At 39.5% G+C, this 21,915-nt stretch overlaps 1 protein-coding gene across 2 annotated transcripts in view; it reads left to right on the top strand.

The window, feature by feature from the left end:
- Positions 1–21,915, top strand: part of LOC126473350 (macrophage colony-stimulating factor 1 receptor-like) — a 326,467-nt gene that overhangs the window by 277,371 nt on the left and 27,181 nt on the right. For both annotated transcript variants that reach the window (XM_050100347.1, XM_050100348.1), the window contains exons 16-19: positions 3,511–3,725; positions 9,859–9,996; positions 17,544–17,726; positions 17,922–18,093. In XM_050100347.1, the coding sequence (XP_049956304.1) occupies positions 3,511–3,725; positions 9,859–9,996; positions 17,544–17,726; positions 17,922–18,048 (663 nt within the window). In that variant the 3' untranslated portion in view covers positions 18,049–18,093. The remainder of the gene's footprint in view (positions 1–3,510; positions 3,726–9,858; positions 9,997–17,543; positions 17,727–17,921; positions 18,094–21,915) is intronic.

Genomic DNA, 21,915 nt, shown 5'->3' with positions numbered 1-21,915 from the left:
ACCATCATTGGCACCAAGGCAGAAGCGACTCTCATCGCTGAAGACGACACGGCTCCATTCGTCCCTCCATTCACGCCTGTCGCGACACCACTGGAGGCGGGCTGCACGATGTTGGGGCATGAGCGGAAGACGGCCTAACGGTGTGCGGGACCGTAGCCCAGCTTCATGGAGACGGTTGCGAATGGTCCTCGCCGATACCCCAGGAGCAACAGTGTCCCTAATTTGCTGGGAAGTGGCGGTGTGGTCCCCTACGGCACTGCGTAGGATCCTACGGTCTTGGCGTGCATCCGTGCGTCGCTGCGGTCCGGTCCCAGGTCGACGGGCACGTGCACCTTCCGCCGACCACTGGCGACAACATCGATGTACTGTGGAGACCTCTCGCCCCACGTGTTGAGCAATTCGGCGGTACGTCCACCCGGCCTCCCGCATGCCCACTATACGCCCTCGCTCAAAGTCCGTCAACTGCACATACGGTTCACGTCCACGCTGTCGCGGCATGCTACCAGTGTTAAAGACTGCGATGGAGCTCCGTATGCCACGGCAAACTGGCTGACACTGGCGGCGGCTGAGCACAAATGCTGCGCAGCTAGCGCCATTCGACGGCCAACACCGCGGTTCCTGGTGTGTCCGCTGTGCCGTGCGTGTGATCATTGCTTGTACAGCCCTCTCGCAGTGTCCGGAGCAAGTATGGTGGGTCTGACACACCGGTGTCAATGTGTTCTTTTTTCCATTTCCAGGAGTGTAGATTAGGGGGAAGAGGAATGAATAGTGCAATTAAGTTTTGGAAAATGAACATACATATAAAGAAAGGAAAATGCCCTTGCAAAAACTAGCATTATGAGACAATGTTACTTACCTTCAGGAAGCAAAAAATTTAGTACTGCTGATAGGCATACATAAAACTGACAATACTATCCTAGTGTTCAGGTCTATCAGGTCCTTACTCAGGGAGGGAGAGGGATTAGACTGAGGGAGGTTGAAAAGGAAGGACAGGTCACTCAGACCCCAGAATGAGAGGGACTCACTAGTTTTGAAGACGAGGGAGACCTCACAACAGTTTGGTCCCCTCATACTTGCTTCTGAACATCCTGCCCTTTCTTTTTAACCTTCCTCACTCTATCATTTTCTCTGCCCCAAGGAAGGAACTAATAACTCTGTAGGCTACTATAGTGTCACATACTTTTATATGTGTCTCTCAGGAACACTAAATCTTTTGCCTTTTGAATATAATAATTTCAAATATTTCAGAGTTACAAAATAAATTACTGAATCCACATACATTTATAAACTATGTAATACCTTGCCACTAGAAGATATAAATGAACAAACTGATACTTCACATATCACAAAAATCACACTGCAAAACATTATGGCACTGTGAAACCCTAAACAGAACCTACTGATATCACTGATAACATTTTAGTCTCACTTCAAGATCATAGAAACTGAAGCATGGGAATGCTCCCATTTTATTTCCATTGCCAATACTGACTGAATACTAAGTGTAGCACAATAACACAGGCTGTTGTCATGAATTGTTGGAATTTGAATCAGTAGATTAGAATTAATGTTTCTATAGGAAGCCTTTTTGGAATGCTATGATGAACAATAACTCAGTCATTCCCAAAACTTACAGAGTTATCTACTGATAGCCTTACTGTTGAAATGTCATAATATGATACCACCTGTCCATAAATCCTGTTAGTGCAACAAAATGTACTAGATAGCACTAGTTATTTATTGATTTCTGTCATGAGTTCTACTTGTGTGTTTAAAAAGATTGAAATAACATAATGGTGGTAACAGGTCTCAAATTTGGAAGGATCACTACCTTGATTCCATTGTTTTCACAACAGAAAAAAAATTTCATCTATAAAAAAACACAATGATAAGATTTCATCAATCATTTATTGATGGAAGTTGTGTTTGCCTTCTTAAGTCATTGCACACAGAAATACATCTTCTTTCAATTATACTGCTTACTTTAACTTTATAGTACTTCCTTGGGAATGTACCTAGATTTTAAATGTTAAGTATCCCCAAATTAATTAATAAAAATTTGACACAGGGATCTTCTCATGTCAGGACTTGAGGACAACATTGTAGAATTTCAGTTGGCCCTTTGAATGTGATGTTGCTATTCAAGAATGTTCCTGTACTAAAAGCAGTGAAATGGGGGAAAAGGAAAGAGAAAAGAAAATGCCATTGACACTGAGAAAACTTTCCCAAATAATTTATGGACAGAAAATGTAAAGCATTGTATTTCCTTAAGGATGACCTACAAGCCCTACACTGTATTCTGTAAAACTGGAACAAACATAAGAAGTATTGAGAATTTATATTTGTTTATTAGTTTTGTTTGATCTTTGTTGCCTTTCCAACAGTAGGATTTATTCCTCAAAATATGGAAATTATGTATCAAATGGTGTCCATAATGATCTGACATTTAGCAACTTCAACTTATTATTATTCCTCCTTGAATAAAATATTCATGCTTCATTTTAATATATTAATTAAGTAGGGTAAAAATATGTTGCTGAAGCAGAAATATTAAATGATATAACAGTTTATCAAAGGCTTCTATTATTCTCTGTATTTGTACACCTATGAATGTGATGCTTCATTATTATTGGTACACACAGCAGCTTGCATCTATGCATCCATTTCTGTTCTTTATTCCTAATGTTAAACCAGTTCTCTTAAGCACAAAAGTAACTAGTTAGTTCTTGCATCCCATTATTATTGGTCATTTACGCTTTGCTCATGTTACCTCTTTTTTTTCATCATATTCTAGGTGACTTAAGAAATATATCTTCTACATCTGTTAATATTACAGAATATTTATTCTTCCTTATCATTTCTTTTCTAAAACTCATTTAACAAATTGAACTGTCTGACATGCTGGTACTCAGAACTGAGTGTGCATTTTTATGAATAATGTTCTGCCAGATAAAAATCCATAACAAACAGAGTCAAAGGTCCTTATCTTGTGACAGATGAACCTTATAACAAGAAATCTGAGTAATTTTCTCTGCACCAGCTGCACTTCTGTAGTTTGTAAGGATTAGTACTACACTGGTTTGTTAATTTCTTCCTAAGAAATACACACCCAGCACAATAATATCTCATCTCAATGTTCTTCACAGTAATGTAGATGTGACAAATATGAATTTGTCTGTAGGGGTGAGTCCCATGTATGACATTTGTTTGAAACTAAAATTCTGTTGTTTGCTTGCAGTTACTTCATATTCAATCTAGTTCTATAATTCTGTAGTTCATGACCCATTCATTCTTAATAAATATTGCTGCTGATGTTTTGCTATGCTACTGTATCACTGTGCTATTTGTATTTTAATAGCAACTGCACAAATAACTTATCTGTTCCATAATCAAGTAGTTTATTTATTTATTTATTTTTTATTTGTATGATCTGTATTATTAAAAGCATAAGTATACAATTGCACTCTTTTTATTAGACATTTCACCAGATCAACTTATGTCATTGCGCAGGAATATCTTTCATCAAATCATGTGGTACACCGAGATTTAGCGGCTCGAAATGTTCTTGTCTGCTCCAACCGTACTGTGAAGATATCTGACTTTGGACTAAGCCGTGATATTTATGAGCAGAACATCTATCGCAAGACTGGATCAGGTCGCCTACCAGTGAAGTGGATGGCCATTGAATCACTTGTTCATCAGATATATACATCACAGAGTGATGTGTGAGTAAGAACTCTTTCCTTACTCTCATGTATGTTGTGTGGTGGATGGTAAAAAAAGTGAATACTTCAGAATTTCATGTAATTATGTTGGTGCCGTTCCAGTGTGGCAGGAACTTGTTTCCATTTTTATGATGGCAACATGCAGAGAACTTGAAAACTAATGCTTATATCACTAATAAATACTGATTCTGTTGACAAGTTGTATATTCTGAAAGACATTATTATCATATAATAGCAAAACTATGCTCTGCATCTTGAGTTCATCTAACTTCTCTTTCCTGTATATTTCTTCATTATATCTGATTTGTTAATTGACCTCCCTGCCTGGCTAACTTATCGAGCGTTTTCACTTTCTTTCTTGCTGACATTTCAGTGTGTATTTCCCTCTTCTTCTCACCTGCCTCCTCTGTTCATCTCGAGTCATGTGACTTTTTCCCTGATTGTGGACTAGTTCCTTTCCTCTCAACTCTGTTTAACCAGCTGAAAGAAACCTACAATTTTGGAAACTACAGTTTCTGTCGAATGTTTTATGTGTCTTGTTAATTTCTGCCACCTTACAAGTAGAACTATTCTCTGTCTTTATTTTTCTATGAGGAGGAATAGTATATTTCTTTGAATATTATCATTTTAGGTTAGGCTTTCAAATAACTAATTATCAACTGAAAGAACATGTTTGCTGTTCACAACAAACATGCTGCTTCAGTCAATACTATATTTCTCCATAAGGACAAATAAAGGTTGAGAATAGTTCTACAGTACTTTCAAGGCAAATATTAATACGTCAGTCATAAAATATGGAACAGTTTACACACATATAGCCAAATGTTACTATAGATATGTAAATAAAAGCCTTTTCATACCTAGGTAAATAAGTACATTATGCTTTATATGTAAACTTTTTCATTTTCCATGATATTCACACTGTCCATGGTATACTTTGAAACAATATGGTACTCCTGATGTACTGTTTCAGAAACTTTTCTCTCAATTCTGTGTCAATAATTGACATTATTTGTTAAGTAGCATAACTATTCCATTCAATTTTTTAAAAAACATTCCTGATTTTCAGCAATATGCATAACAGTTAATATCTTACATGTTATTATCTGTCTAAGCTATGGCTATGCATTAAATAAATAAATAAACCAATATTGTTGCCATTAAACATAGCCTTTCCCAGTATCATCCTCACACTGAACTATCCATCTTATTCCTAATTATTTTGGCAAACACATCCTCACCCATAATTACTTCTCCTTTGAAACCCAAATTTACAAAATAGTCCTCAGAACTGTCACGGGTTGTCATGCGCCTGTTCTGTATGTCAGAATACTTATGGATTGCTTAGAGAATCCCTCCCACCCGACACCTTAAACCCCTTACTGGTGGGGATTTAGTGATGACATCTTCATGATCCTGGATCCATAGCAAGGACAGCCTCCATTCTTTCCTCCAGAAACTTAACTTCTCCTCCCACATCTGCTTCTTCTGATATTTCTCCACTAAACAAGCTACTTTTTTGAACGTTGATCTCCACCTCAGATCGTCCAATAAAAACCTATTCATATCCCATATCAACCAACAAAAATAATTGTCTTTCGGCAATGTCACCCATTTCATTCTGAAAAGTTCCTTCTTACGCATTAACACCTGTGGGTGGCACGCCTGTCATGGGAATCAAGAGTTATCCAAATATCTTGATGAGCTAGTCCAGGAACAGATTTTTGGGCCCCATCATACTAACAAACTCAATACTACTGTGAATCCAGTCAGTAACCCCTACTCCTCTTTATCCCTCAGTTTCAACCAGACATGGATGCCATGACAAATAATGTGGCTTACTTTCTTGAATACTTTTTTGTGCTTTGAAATAAGCTATATTCTATGCAAAATCTTATTCTCATCCTGCCAAATGATATTCTGTTGCCCGCCTGACTTATACAGTATCATGGTCTGGCCCTATTTCACTGCTGGTTCCATTTCTGGACTTCACGGGTCTTTCCCATGTGAATGACCTAAGAGCAAGAGCCATTTACCACATCCTAGTTTAGTCCAGTCACAGCCATTTTCTATGTCATGAAAGATAAGGCCACATATGAAACCAGTCACATTGTACACCATCAGGTATGTGCAGCATTTTGTTTGTGTATCAGCTATGTATCTGTGTGGATGGTCACTGCCGCACTGTTGCTTATCACAAATCCAAGTCACCCACTTTCTCAACATGCTGCACACCACAGCATCATTGACTTTGGCCTAAGTCTCTACTAGTCATCATTCACAGCTGCCACCCCCAACCCCTCCCCCACTGACATAGCATTGGATCAAGTTTACATTTGCCTTCTGAACTCTGTCTACAGTGAACACATGCCACTCAATACAGATTTGGAGGCTGTGACTCTTCAAGTGCGGGTGTCTCTGGATTTAACTGTCTCTAATGTGTATCCCCCTCCCAATGGTGAAGTGTCTCAGACCACACTGTTTGCATTGATTTCTCAGCTTGCCTCACCCGTCTTCATTTCGGATGACTTCAGTGCCCATGATCATTGTGCTCTGCATTATGCTCGAGCATCTGCATCTGAGAATTATCAGCCATTATTTCCTGTCCTCAAATAATGTGTGGAGAAAATTCATTTACCTTTCGTTACACATCACTAGAGCCGTATAATGCTCTGTCCAGTGAATAGGAATTCCTCATTGCCCCAGTCCTTCGCCCTGACACAGCTCCAGGGCTAGACTGCATCCACGGCCATATGCTCGAACACCTTTCAGTGGAAACCTGATAGGACTGTAAAATACCAGCCAACCAGTTGCAGCATTAAAGGTTTATTAACTTGGTTGTGATTAATATAAGTTTATGTTCTTGAGAAGGAAAATGGACTGCGACACTATGAGCTACTCAGTAGCTGGAATCCATCTGGCGGCTTATGTCGTGACTACAGATTGGCCACACATCACTCAAATTCACGATCAATGAGTATAAGTATAAAATTCTTTCCTGGGTTAAGTCTCAGCCAATGTTACTTGCCACACTATAAGCCAATGTTTAAAATTTTAAAACCTATCAGTGTACTGCCAATGTCATGTCCTTGCCATTTTCACCCATATCTGGAGTGATGATGTGCTCCCATCTCCGTGGGGAGGAAGCGTGGTTTTCCTGGAACTGAAGGCTTGTAAATGCCCCCTTGAGATAGACAGATATAACCAAATTAGACTCACTAATGGCCGCCAAAAGTTGAGACAGATACTGTGTGGTACTTTGAGTCTCAGGGTCTTTTAGCTCTGTCCCAGGGCAGTTTTTGCCATGGCCGTTCTACTGCTGGCAATTTGGTATGCCTGGAGTCTGATATTCAGTGGGCTTTTACCTGAAGTCAACACCTAATCGGTGTCTCTTTCGACTTGCAAAAGGCGTATCGGTGTATGACACCACTTGGCGGTCTCCAGAGCCTACTCCCAATTTTTGTCTAGAACTTCTTGTCACACCATATTATGTGGGTTCCAGCTGGTGCTTTCTGCAGTACCCTCCTCCCCCCTATTTACAAGAGAATGGGATGCTGCAGGATTCTGTATTGAGAGTACACCTTTTTCTAATGTCTCTCATAGATATAGCTACGGCTGCAGGGTCTACAGTGTCACATGCTTTGTATGCTGATGATTTTTGTATTTACTATTGCTCCTTCACTGTGGGTGCTGCTGAACACTGACTGCAGGGTGACACACACAAGATGCAGTGGAGTATTATCACTTTCTGGGATGAGTCTTCAAGGCCCAATTGACGTGGTTCCCCATCTTGGACAACTTAAGCAAATGTGCTATTCGTACCTGAATACCGTTCACTGACTTGGTAAGGTGAGCTTGGAGCACAGACCACTCTATACTGTTGTGGCTTTACGAAGCTCTGATTCTGTCACATCTTGATTATGGGAATCTGAGATATGGCTCGGCCTCACCTTCAGCTTTTTGGATGCTTGACCTGATACACTATTATGGGGTCTGACTTGCAACAGATGCCTTTCAGTCCAGCCCTGTGAACAGCCTCCTTATGGATGCTGCAGTCCCTCCAGCATATCAGCATATGACGTAACAAGTCCTTTTTTGTGGTAGGGAGATCCACCTCCCACAGTGGCAGTCCAGGATTGGAGTCTTGATTGCAGTTCACATATGGCATCTCTATTCTCAACTCCAACCTTCCTCATTGTCACCTCTTGTCAGGGAGCAACGGTGCACACCTCCAAGGTGTGTACCCCATCCTCATATCTATCTCAACCTACCCTTTCGACTGAAAGGCTCTGTTGACCACATGGTTTTTCATAACCTGTTCCTGGCTGTCCGCGATGCATTTCTGGGTTAAGAAGTGGTATGCACTGACAGCTCTATGGTCAATGGATGAATCGATTTTGCCTACACACATGCAGGGTACAGTAAACTACACTCCCACACAAATGGATGCCGTGTATTCACTGTAAAATTGGTGGCCATTGCTCAAGCCCTCAGTCATGTTCGTTTTTACATCAGCGAGGCAGTCTTAATCAGTAGTGATTCCCAGAGGATTCTTCAGGCTATCAATCAGTGCTACCCTTGACACACATTGGTTGTGGTTATCCAGGATATCCTTTCTCAGCTCCGTAATGGAGGACAGTCAGCCATCTTTGTCTGGATTCCAGGTCATGTTGGGACCCCAAGGAATGAACGTGTTGACCAGTTGATGAAGTTGGCTGCCAGGATGCCAACTCTGGAGGTGGGGTTACTGAAACTGGACCTTTGCTTGATTCCGTGCCATCAATTGTTGGAGGCTTGGAATGTGGATTGGTGTGCCTTGGTTTCTCTGAACAGACTGTGAGCAATGAAGGAGACCATGAGTATGTAACAGTCTTCCCTTCATGATTCATTCAGGGAATCTACTGTTCTCTATCAGCTTTGCACTGGCCACACTTGGCTGACTGATGGCCACTTCCTATGACATGGGGATACACCACACTGTTGGTGTGGTCCACAGTGGTCCACCTCCTACTGGACTGCCCCAATTTGGCCACCTTTTGCCAAAACCTTAACCAAGCTGATGTGTTGCCTCTGGTGCTGGTGGATGCCACCAAAGCTGCTGATCTGATTTTTCATTTTATCTGTGAAGGTGGCTGATTGATGGCCACATCCTAGGACATGAGGATACACCATACTGTCAGTGTTGTGCTTGTCTGATGGTGGTTCACATCCTACTGGACTGTCCCAGTCTGGCCACTATTCTTCTCTTTGAGGTGGGGTACAGGGCCTTGTCGGCCACTTGAGGGACTGGAGGGATGCTCTGTCACCTCCCCTGAGCCATAGCTGTCCTGGTTCCGTGGTTCAATCTGGCTCCTATCCTTCCCGGCATTTTAGTTCTTCTTTTTCTTTTACATCTGTCATTGGTTTATTGTCTGATTATCGTTGTTCTCTTTCCCAAGATTTTATCAATTTGTCCATGTTGCAATTTCTTGTGCAAATTGGGAGTGATGCAGAGGGTGTGTCTCCTGTTGCAAAAAATGCCCTGGGAGCCTCCAGCTGATTTCTCGGTGGAGGAACAGAATCTTATCTGGCACAGCAAGAATTTGCTTATTAATGATCCTTTTATATCTTTCATCTGGTGTGGGTAAAATTTTATGCTCAAGACATTACCACAGGGCAATTAACATTTTCCATCATTTTATTTAGTACTTTAGCTACTGCTTTGTTTGATGGCAAAGACTGAATGTTGAGAATGGGATTGAAAGTGCCTATTTATCAGGGGAACATGAGGTTGAAGTAAGTTATGTTTTCACTGGTTACAACCCATCTCCAAATAATCTAGTACATCATTAGTTATTTTCTCTTTCCCTCTTTTTGCTTGACAGGAATAGAGAAATTTTCGTTTACATTACCAACATGTTTGGCATTTCTGTTCTTCATGTCCATAAAATATGTTAGTTATGCTTGTTCCTAATTAATGAAAACTGAGGTATTTTAATAATCATTTTACAAATCAAGTATGTTAATGTATCAATACAAAGTAGCTACTTCTACTTCCATCTTTGCTAATAACGCCTTACTCAGATGTTGAATACATGATTTTCACTAGGAAAGACAGCAAAAACAGTCAATAAGTTTTCTCAATTTTGCACAGGTGGTCATTTGGTGTACTTCTTTGGGAGATAGTGACATTGGGAGCAACACCGTATCCTGGGACACCAACTGGACGTGTGCTTAGATTGCTGTGTTCTGGCTATCGCATGGAGTGCCCACCAAACTGCAGTCAGGAACTGTAAGTCTGAGGGGCACATATCATTCCTTTATGTTCATGAACAGTGCCTACCATGAACAACCTTTTTAAGTGATTCACACATGACATTTACCCAAAACTCCCACACATTAACACAGAGGAAAAATCTTGAAACTTTTTATTTTCTTACGTGCCATGTTCCTAGGTAATTATGGGCACGACTGACATAATTGTTTAGTTAGTTGATTATTATTTCATGACTCATAATTCTGATCTCTTGCTGTTATGTGGAACAGCAGTTTACACTTATAACACACTTTATGAATGAATATATGGTAATACCATGACCATTGACATGATTGTCTATTACATTAACTTTCTGCTACTATTTGCACCACACTATTAGTCATTAAAATATTTTCCTAGGAAGTAGAAGGAACCATCAGTTTTATATGATTTCAGTTTGTGTTGAAGTTACTTTTATCATCTGTTAAATTCTTTATCTGACTGGGTAGGCGGCCAAAGATTTTTATGGCTGAATATGTCACTTCTTTATGTGCCATACTTAAGCTGAATGATGGGTAACATAAGTCATTTCTCCTTCTAGTATTCTATTTTTGAATGTAACTCTTGTTTTTGAATTTGAGATTAATTGTTGGCAAGTGCTAAGGAATTATGGGCTAATTAATCTAAAATGTATATTTTATTCATGAAAAGTGAGCATTAAAATATACAATTAACATAAAAAATCAATTTTTCCACTCCAAAGGCTTTCTTCAAGGCTTGTTCAAAAAGCATCCAACTTTTGTACTATAGGGCCCCCAGTGCAAAATATATCTTTCAATGACATGATTATTGTGAATAATAGCCAACCACACTCCTATGTAAATTGCTTACATTTTATCTCATTCACGATGAACCCGTATGGGCAAATTACCATCATCAGGTGCTCTGTAAATACATAAATAAGCAATGGTCTTCATATAATGGTCTTGTAACTATGATCTAAAAAGCTATAATATATCATTAGGTATTTTTACCCTACATGTGACACTGTTGCTGTCATGTCTTGTCTGTTTTACAATTATTACTTTCTCCCAGGTGTACAATGGAGATGTGTATCGGATATTACTTGTTTTCCATATATGCTACTTTTCTGACAGCTTGGATGACAGTGGGTCAGCAATATTACATGTTCACATACTTACCATTATAAATAAGTGATGTGTGAAATTCAGTTGTTTATTATAATTTTTTATATAGGTTTGTTTCTAATTATATTTTTGCCTAAAGTTTGTTTTAGTGTTATTTGAGATTTTTATTTTATATTTTTAATTCTTTTGTAATAATTATTGTCTATGACTTATGTTGGTGTTCTGTCTCTGTTTTATACTACTCATGTTGTTATCGCTGTTACTATGGGTAGGTGTTGCAGATGATTTTATCATTTTACCCATTTTCCTGATTTATAATGTGAATAAAGTTTTCTGTATACTTTTTGTGCTTTAGGTCGGTTTGTTCATTCAGTAAATTTGTTGGGTTGCTGTATGCATGTGAATATATCTCTATTTCCTCAAGGATGTTCATGCACGTTCCATTCTGCGTAATATGGAGGATTTCTAGAATATGGATCGGTTGTTTCCCCTTTCTCTGGTGTGCTCTTTATATATAATTTTGAAGTTTCTAACAATTTGCCCTATGTAGAATTTGTGGCATGTGTTATATGAAATTCTGTAAATGCCGGGATTGCTGTGTATGGGAATTTTTGAGCTGTCTTTTTGAATTTTGTGTCTGATGCTTTGTGTGTTTTGAAATGCAAATGTGATGTCAGTTTTATTGAATAATTTGTTGATTTTGTTCAAGATGTTTCCTAGATAGGTTGTGATTACATGTTTTATTTTCTTCTTTTTCATTGTATGTATGTTTAGTGTTAATCCTTTATGTGTATTGTGCTTTTCTGGTTGTATTGTTATTGTGGTATAGATATAAAGAGCACGCCAGAGAAAGTGAAAACAACCGATCCACAATTTTTCAATGTTTACAAGCAGAGAAACGTGACGTAAAACCCACAAATGAAGCACTAGAGATTCTCCATATTACACAGAAGGGAACATTCATGAACATCCTTGAGGAAATAGAGATGTATTCACATGCATACACCAACCCAAGAAATTTACTGAATGAACAAACCGACCTAAAGCACAAAAAGTATACAGAAAACTTTATTCACATTATAAATCAGGAAAATGGGTAAAATGATAAAATCATCTGCAACACATACCCATAATAACAGCGATAACAACATGAGTAGTATAAAACAGAGACAGAACACCAACATAAATCAAGGACAACATCAATTATTCCAAAAAAAAAAAAAAAAAAAAAAAGACAAATGAAAATCTCATATAACACTGAAACAAACTTTAGGCAAAAATATAATTAGAAACAAACCTATATAAAAATAATAATAAACAATTGAATTTCACACATCACTTATTTATAATGGTAACTCTGTGAACATGTAATATCACTGACCCACTGTCATCCAAGCAAAGTAGCATATATGAAAAACAAGTATTATCTGATATACATCTCCATTGTACACCTGGGAGAAAGTAATAATTGTAAAACAGACAAGACATGACAGCAACGATGATATATTATAGCTCTTCAAATCATAGTTACAAGACCATTATATTAAGATCATTGCTTATTTATGTATTTACAGGGCACCTGACAATGGCAATTTGCCGAAATGGGCTCATTGTAAATGAGATAAAATATAAACAATTTACATAGCAGTGTAGTTAGTTAGTATTCATAATAATCTTCCAACTTTTGATTATAAAATAAATCAGTATTCAGATGCACTTGTTTGACATTAGTCACATTCAGAGTAGTCCCCTTCAGCTTCTACACACCTCTCCCAATGCTGCTGCCACTACCGGAAGCATCAGTGGAAAGCCTCTTTTGGTGTGGTATACAGCTGCTCTGTTAATTTCTGCATAATGTCTTCCCCGCCTGAGGTCACACAGTGCTACGTCAGGGGAACTGGGAGGACAACAAACCACAGCTGTGTTGTGTTTGGCCCAAAACTCTGAATTAACTGAGAATGATGAGTGGGTGCATTTTTGTGGTTAAGGTGCCAATTGTTCGCTGCCCACAAGTCAGACTGAATCTCACTGCTTCAAGAAGTTGATGCAGAACCTTTTGGTAGTACTCCTTATTGACATTATTATCTTCTGGGGCATACTCATGACAGACCATGCCACTGGAGTAAAAAAGACAGTCAGTATGACTTACACGTTACTGCGGACCTGCCTAGCCGGTTTGGGTCTCGGGGATGATGGATGCTTCCATTGCAATGACTGGATCTTTGTTTCTGAATCATACTCAGAAACTCAGGACACATAACCAGTGATCACTGTGTTAAGAAAGTTTTGATTACTGTTCACTGTGCCTAGTATGTCCTGTGGAACCTCTGAATGAAGTTGCTCTCAGTTTTACCAACTTTGGCACAAATTTTGCTGGGAGACTTCTGAGGTGCAAATGTTCCATTAAAATGTAGTGAATGGATCCAATCCTAATTTTTACCTCATTTACAAGTTCTCTGATCATGATTTGTCTATCCTGCACAAACAGAGTCCCTACATGATCGATAACAGCTTCATCTGCGGATGTTGAGGGCCTACCAGGATGTGCTTCACTCTTCACTGATGAGCAGCCATCTTTGAAGTGCTTATACCACTCCTTTATCTGTGTGATATCCTTTGCTTCACCCCAAACACTTGTCAAATCTTGCAGAGTGTTTCAACTTGAGGATCACCAAGTTTAAAACAAAATTTGATGCAATAACATTGTTCTACTGGTGCAGTCCCCAACAATCAGTCTTTCATTCTCATCCCATCCAGTAAGTCTCCTCTGACTCATGGTTCAGGTTGACTTTTCCAAAATATACCCCTTTTCCTAAACCTCTCCAGTCCTTTTCCTTCGCCCCTCTTCCTTCTCCTTCAGCCCATCTGCTGGAAGAAAGATCCACTGGATCTGAAAGCTTGCATAAGTATAACCTTCTTTTATGTGTGTTTTCTTGTGCTACCACTTGGTGAGTAGATATTTTTATCTATACAATATCTTGTATTAACAATATTAGAAGGGTAGATTTCTGCTAATCCATAGAAGAGGCACTGAGTAGCCAGCAGGTGCATTGAAAAAATACTGCTAGACATTATTAGCTATGAAATTAAGTCCTTTATCAAATGATTAATACATACACACATTCGCACCTCACACATACAAGGCTGCTGTCATCTCTGAGTACTGAGGTCCAACAGGACTGAGTCTGAGGTGAGCAGTGATCTTTGCTATTTCCAGAATGAAATTTTCACTCTGCAGTGGAGTGTGCACTGATATGAAACTTCCTGGCAAATTAAAACTGTGTGCTGTACTGAGACTCAAACTTGGAACCTTTGCCTATCATGCTCAAGTGCTATACCAACTCACCTACCCAAGCACACCTCATGACCCACCCTCACAGCTTTACTTCCACCAGTATCTTGTTTCCTACCGCCCAAACTTCACAGAAGCTCTCATGTGAAACTTGCAGGACTAGCACTCCCGAATGAAAGGATATAGCGGAGGCATGGCTTAGCCACAGCCTGGGCTATGTTTCCAGAATAAAATTTTAACTCTGCAGTTAAGTGTCCACTGATACGAAACTTCGTGGCAGATTAAAACTGTGTGCCAGACTGAGACTTGAACTCAGGACCTCTGCCTTTGGCAGGTAAATGCTCTACCGACTGAGCGACCCAAGCATGACTGATGACTTGCCCTCAGAGCTCTACTTCTGCCAGTACCTCGTCTGCTACCTCCCAAACATCACAGAAGCTCTCCTGCGAAACTTTCAAGACTAGCACTCCAGTCTTTGGAAGCAGTAACATCCGTATCTGGGTGTCACTATTCGAAATGATCTCAAATGGAACAAGTAACAGGCAAACTCTAGATTGCGGTTTATTGGTAGAATCCTGAAGCAATGCAGTCCTTCAACAAAGGAAATAGCTTACAATATGTTAGTTTGTCCAGTCTTAGAGTATTGTTCATCTGTATGGGACCCTTACCAGTTGGGTCTGATTCAAGAGACTGAGAAGGTCCAAAGAAGAGCGGCGAGATTCGTGACTGGTACATTTAGCCACCGCGAGAGTGTTACAAATCTCATAGAGAGTTTGAAGTGGGACACACTTGCAAACAGATGGTGTGCTAAATGGAATGGGCTGCTCACTAAATTCCGAAATCTGATCTTCACCGAGGATGTAGTGCATATATTATCACCACCAACTTCCAAATTGCGCAATGATCACCCTTCAAAGATAAGGGAAATTAGAGCTTGTACTGAGGCATTCAGACAGTCATTTTTCCCTCGCAGAGGGAGGGGGGGGGGGGGGGGGGAATTATGACTTTGGTGCGAATTGTGCCCTCCGCCACACACCGCTTGGTGGCTAGCAGAATGTATATGTGGATGTAGGAAGTAGCAGATGAGGTACTGATGGAAATTACGAGGGCTATCCACAAAGTATATTACGTTTTGGAATTAAAAATAAATCAAGTATTGGAAAAATTTTGTATTATACACAGAGGAAAACCACTATTAAATACTACTTTTCTACATAGTTGCCATTTAAATTAAGGCACTTATCGTGGCGATGGATGAGCTTGGAAATTCCTTCGTCGTAAAATTCGGCCGCTTGCGCCTTCAACCACGTGGTTACCTTGAAGCTGTGGGTCGTCATCAAAACGCTGCATAGCCAACCACTTCTTCATTGCTGGGAATAAGTGGAAGTCGCTCGGTGCCAGGTCAGGACTGTACGGCGGATGAGGAAACAACTCCCACTTAAAAGATTTGAGAACTTCACGAGTGGCATTTGCCGTGTGGGCCCGGGCGTTGTCGTGAATCAGCAAGATCTTTGAGCCCAACTTTCCCCTGCGCTTGTTTTGTATTGCTCTTCTGAGGTTGTGCAGAGTTTGGCAATACCTTTGAGAGTTTATTCTAGTGCCTCTTTCCAGGAAATCCACAAAAATCACACCTTTTCTGTCCCAAAAGAGGTAATCACGTGGTTGAAGGCGCAGGCGGGCGAATTTTACGATGAAGGAACTTCCAAGCTCGTCCATCGCTATGATAAGTGCCTTAATTTAAATGGCAACTATGTAGAAAAGTAGTATTAAAGTGTGGCTTTCATCTGTATATAATAAAAAACATTTCCAATACTTTATTTACTTTTAATTCCAAAACGTAATGTACTTTGTGGATAGCCCTCGTAAGTTGTGAGGACAGGTAGTGATTTGTGCATGGGTAGCTCAGTTGGTAGAACACTTGCCTGTGAAAGGCATATTTCACAGTTTCAAGCCTCGGTCTGGCACACAATTTCAATCTGCCAATCCTTGGTGTGTTGAAGAGTGGAGTTAGAGAAGAGGCGTGGGGTGGGCAGGGGGAAGTGTATCACAGTACGGGCATGGAAGATTCTAGTGCTGTCTGTGAGACTCTTGGAGAGACATGGTGGGGCAGTATAGTGTGCTGATGAGAGCAACACTGAGGGGATGGGGGGTGGGGGTTGTGCAAGGGGACAGGGGCAGGCGGAGTGGAGATGTGAGAAGAAGTATGATGAAGGATTTAGTCCTACAGCTAATAATATCTGGCAGCTCTGTTTTCAATGTACCTTTCACCCACCACTCAATGCCTCCTCTATGTGGCGAGTAGCAATCTATTATTTTTATATTGTTATTAACTGAAGTATAGCTATACATAATGCTCTTCACCTCCCGCTCTCCTTCCAGTCCTTCTTCCTTTTTCTGCTGTTTCTCCTTCCTTCTGATCACTATTCATACCTTCTTTACATATTTTCCTATCTCATTTTACTCCCCCCCCCCCATTTCCCATCACTCATTGCCTCATTCCTATTGTTATTAACTGAAGTTTAGTTATACATAATGCTCTCCACCTCCCACACTCCTTCCAATCCTCCTTCCTTTTTCTGTTTCTCACTATTCATACCTCCTTAACATATTTTCCTATCTTGTTTTCCTTTTCCCCTATTCCCCATCATTCGTTGCCTCATTCCTGGAGTAAAGACAGCTACAAATGCTTGCACATAAGGAAGTTTCTTCATTTTAGAAGATTAATGTAATTTGTTAAAGAACTGCTGTCTCAAATTTTCTGTTATGTGACAATATCATAATCTCTCTTTTCACTATTTTAACGTGACTTTTTTTTTAAAGAACTTGTTTTTGATCATGTAAGATGTTCACAGTTAAATGTAGTAAAGGACCATGTTTAAATACAGCAGCTCATTTCTTCACTGCAAAACCAATGAGTACGGCTATGTCAAAATAAAAATGAGTTCTTTTTATTTATATTATCAGTAAATGTTTGAAAACAAAGTATTTACGTACCATGTATAATGGCATTCCATAACATTGATAGCTTGCCCTCCTATCCTTGTCACAACAAATTATCTCTGTTTTGAAGAAATTGTTTTGAACAGTCAGTATTCTATCCCTTATTCCTAAGAGGTGTTATTGATGCACACTTTTTATTTCAGGTATGAAATCATGCTCTGTTGCTGGAAAATGAAGCCCAAAGATAGGCCAACATTTACGTACCTACGGCAGCAGTTAGATTCACTACTTGAGAATGCTTCACCACAAGAGTATTTGAACCTGGATTCCATGATGAACATTGAGAACCTTCAAACATCTACATCTAGTACAGAGAGTCATGACAGGTTTACCTTTGACACATTCTTGCCTATATTCATTGAACTTCAGCTCTGATGCAACTGGTTCCTCAAGGGTGATTTATTCGTCAAAGCATGAAGAATATTTTACTCTTACAGATGCCAGTTGAGATTGGTTCTTTTACTTGTTGTACTGTACTATATGTGAGGTTTAATATGTAATGACTATCCTTCTGATTTCAGACAAAGTTTTACCGGTGAGAGCATTCTAAATGAATTCCAAGATCCTGAAATTCCTATTGATTATCTGGAACCAATGTACACTGCTGGCTCTCTGCAAGCACATTCTATGCCAGCTGTTGGAGTTTAACAGAGACAAAAATGTTATACACTCCTGAAAGTAATTGAAAGAGAGGTAAGGCTCAACAGTGGACGACATATGTTGCATGATGTTGAGACTCATGGGAAGTGTATTGATCTACTGCTTTATTGTTGCACATTTCATAGGAAAAGATTTATTCACATGCAGTCCACTTTGCAAATAAATTTTCCAGACATTTATTACAAAAGTGTAGTAATGTAAAAAACTGCTAGTGCTGGGAGAGTGAAAAGTATCATCAATTATTTAAAAAATCCATAATTGTAATATTATTAAGTGATCTTTGGTAGCAAGCAATTCATTATATATGATGCTGTTACCAGCAAATGGTTACATGAAAATCGTTACACAGCAAGTAGCACTTCAGTTAGAAAATTGTCAAATATGATCCTCTGTATTAAAATTGTAAAAGATGCAGTATTGAGCAGTCCATGGCAAATGTCTGTATAATGTGATCACTGTGACTTGTATATTGGAGCAATCTGCTGCAGATGCATGTTGCTCTTATCCCGTGTGCATGCTATTCCGTTGTGCTTTGTTTTAATTACTTCATTGAATCTCTGCACTTGTTTATTAATGGCAAATAAGAGAAGGACATACGACAACAAAGGAAGTTCTGTTTTGAGATGTCTCTTGTTTCAAGTAAATGTTTAGCTTGTTATCAGATTGTTGTTGTTATTGTGGCCTTCAGTCCTGAGACTGGTTTGATGCAGCTCTCCATGCTACTCTATCCTGTGCAAGCCTCTTCATCTCCCAGTACCTACTGCAGCCTACATCCTTCTGAATCTGCTTAGTGTATTCATCTCTTGGTCTCCCTCTACAATTTTTACCCTCCATGCTGCCCTCCAGTACTAAATTGGTGATCCCTTGATGCCTCAGAACATGTCCTACCAACCGATCCCTTCTTCTAGTCAAGTTGTGCCACAAACTCCTCTTCTCCCCAATCCTATTCGATACCTCCTCATTAGTTATGTGATCTACCCATCTAATCTTCAGCATTCTTCTGTAGCACCACATTTCGAAAGTTTCTATTCTCTTCTTGTCTAAACTATTAATCGTCCATGTTTCACTTCCATACATGGCTACACTCCATACAAATACATTCAGAAACGACTTCCTGACACTTAAATCAATACTCGATGTTAACAAATTTCTCTTCTTCAGAAACGCTTTCCTTGCCATTGCCGGTCTACATTTTATATCCTCTATACTTCAACCATCATCAGTTATTTTGCTCCCCAAATAGCAAAACTCCTTTACTACTTTAAGTGTCTCATTTCCTAATCTAATTCCCGCAGCATCACCTGACTTAATTCGACTACATTCCATTATCCTCGTTTTGCTTTTGTTGATGTTCATCTTATACCCTCCTTTCAAGATGCTATCCATTCTGTTCAACTGCTCTTCCAAGTGCTTTGCTGTCTCTGAGAGAATTACAATGTCATCGGCGAACCTCAAAGTTTTTATTTCTTCTCCATGGATTTTAATACCTACTCCGAACTTTTCTTTCATTTCCTTTACTGCTTGCTCAATATACAGATTGAATAACATCGGGGAGAGGCTACAACCCTGTCTCACTCCCTTCCCAATCACTGCTTCCCTTTCATGTCCCTCAACTCTTATAACTGCCATCTGGTTTCTGTACAAATTGTTAATAGCCTTTCGCTCCATGTATTTTACCCCTGCCGCCTTTAGAATTTGAAAGAGAGTATTCCAGTCAACATTGTCAAAAGCTTTCTCTAAGTCTACAAATGCTAGAAATGTAGGTTTGCCTTTCCTTAATCTTTCTTCTAAGATAAGTTGTAGGATCAGTATTGCCTCACGTGTTCCAACATTTCTAGGGAATCCAAACTGATCTTCCCCGAGATCGGCTTCTACCAGTTTTTCCATTCGTCTGTAAAGAATTCGCGTTAGTATTTTCCAGCTGTGACTTATTAAACTGATAGTTTGGTAATTTTCACATGTGGAAACATCTGCTTTTTTTTTTGGGATTGGAGTTATTATATTATTCTTGAAGTCTGAGGGTATTTCGCCTGTCTCATACATCTTGCTCACCAGATGGTAGAGTTTTGTCAGGACTGGTTCTCCCAAGACTGTCAGCAGTTCTAATGGAATGTTGTCTACTCCCGGGGCCTTGTTTCAACTTAGGTCTTTCAGTGCTCTGTGAAACTCTTCATGCAGTATCATATCTCCCATTTCATCTTCATCTACCTCCTCTTCCATTTCCATAATATTGTCCTCAAGAACATCGCCCCTGTATAGGCCCTCTTTCCATCTTTCTGCTTTCCCTTCTTTGCTTGGAACTGGGTTTCCATCTGAGCTCTTGATATTCATGCAAGTGGTTCTCTTTTCTCCAAAGGTCTCTTTAATATTCCTGTAGGCAGTATCTATCTTACCCCTAGTGAGATAAGCTTCTACATCCTTACATTTGTCCTCTAGCCATCCCGGGTTAGCCATTCTGCACTTCCTGTCGATCTCATTTTTGAGACGTTTGTATTCCTTTTTGTCTGCTTCACTTGCTGCATTTTTGTATTTTCTCCTTTCAACAATTAAATTCAGTATCTCTTCTGTTACCCAAGGATTTCTACTAGCCCTCGCCTTTTTCTTACTTGATCCTCTGCTGCCTTCACTATTTCATTCCTCAAAGCTATCCATTCTTCTTCTACTGTATTTCTTTCCCTCATTCCTGTCAATTGTTCCCTTATGCTCTCCCTGAAACTCTGTACAACCTCTGGTTCTTTCAGTTTATCAAGGTCCCATCTCCTTAAATTCCCACCTTTTTGCAGTTTCTTCAGTTTTAAACTACATTTCATAACCAATAGATTGTGGTCAGAGTCCACATCTGTCCCTGGAAATGCCTTACAATTTAAAATCTGGTTCCTAAATCTCTGTCTTATATAATCTATCTGAAACCTTTAAGTATCTCCAGGGTTTTTCCATGTATACAGCTTTCTTTCATGATTCTTGAACCAAGTGTTAGTTATGATTAAGTTACGCTCTGTGCAAAATTCTAGCATATGGCTGCCTCTTTCATTCCTTATCCCCAGTCCATATTCACCTTCTACTTTTCCTTCTCTTTCTTTCTCTGCTATCAAATTCCAGACCCCCATGACTATTAAAGTTTCATCTTCCTTAACTATCTGAATAATTTCTTTTATCACATCGTACGTTTCTTCAAGCTCTTTGTAATTTGCAGAATTAGTTGGCATATAAATTTGTACTGCTGTGGTAGGTATGGACTCCGTGTCTATCTTGGCTACAATAATGCGTTCGCTATGCTGTTCATAGTAGCTTATCTGCACTCATATTTTTTTAATTCATTATTGGACCTACTTCTGCATTACCCATATTTGATTTTGTATTTATAACCCTGTATTCACCTGAGCAGAAGTCTTCTTCCTCCTGCCACTGAACTTCACTAATTCCCACTACATCTAAATTTATGTTACCCATTTACCTTTTTTAAATTTTTAACGTACCTACCTACCCACTTAAGGGATCTGACATTCCATGCTCCGATTCGTAGAATGCCAGTTTTCTTTCTCCTGATAACATCCTCTTGAGCAGTCCCCGCCTGGAGATTCAAATGGGGGACTATTTTACCTCCAGAATATTTTACCCAAGAGGACACCATCATCATTTAAACGTACAGTAAAGTTGCAGGCCCTTGGGAAAAATTATAGCTGTAGCTTCCACTTGCTTTCAGCCGTTCGCAGTACCAAAACAGCAAGGCCATTTTGGTTAGTGTTACAGGGCCAGATCAGTCAATCATCCAGACTGTTGCCCCTGAAACTACTGAAAAGGCTGCTGCCCCTCTTCAGGAACCACATGTTCATCTGGCCCCTCAACAGATACCCC

The sequence above is a fragment of the Schistocerca serialis genome, chromosome 4 (assembly GCF_023864345.2).
Source record: "Schistocerca serialis cubense isolate TAMUIC-IGC-003099 chromosome 4, iqSchSeri2.2, whole genome shotgun sequence".
Classification (NCBI taxonomy): domain Eukaryota; kingdom Metazoa; phylum Arthropoda; class Insecta; order Orthoptera; family Acrididae; genus Schistocerca; species Schistocerca serialis.
This window is presented reverse-complemented; position numbering and strand designations above follow the sequence as displayed.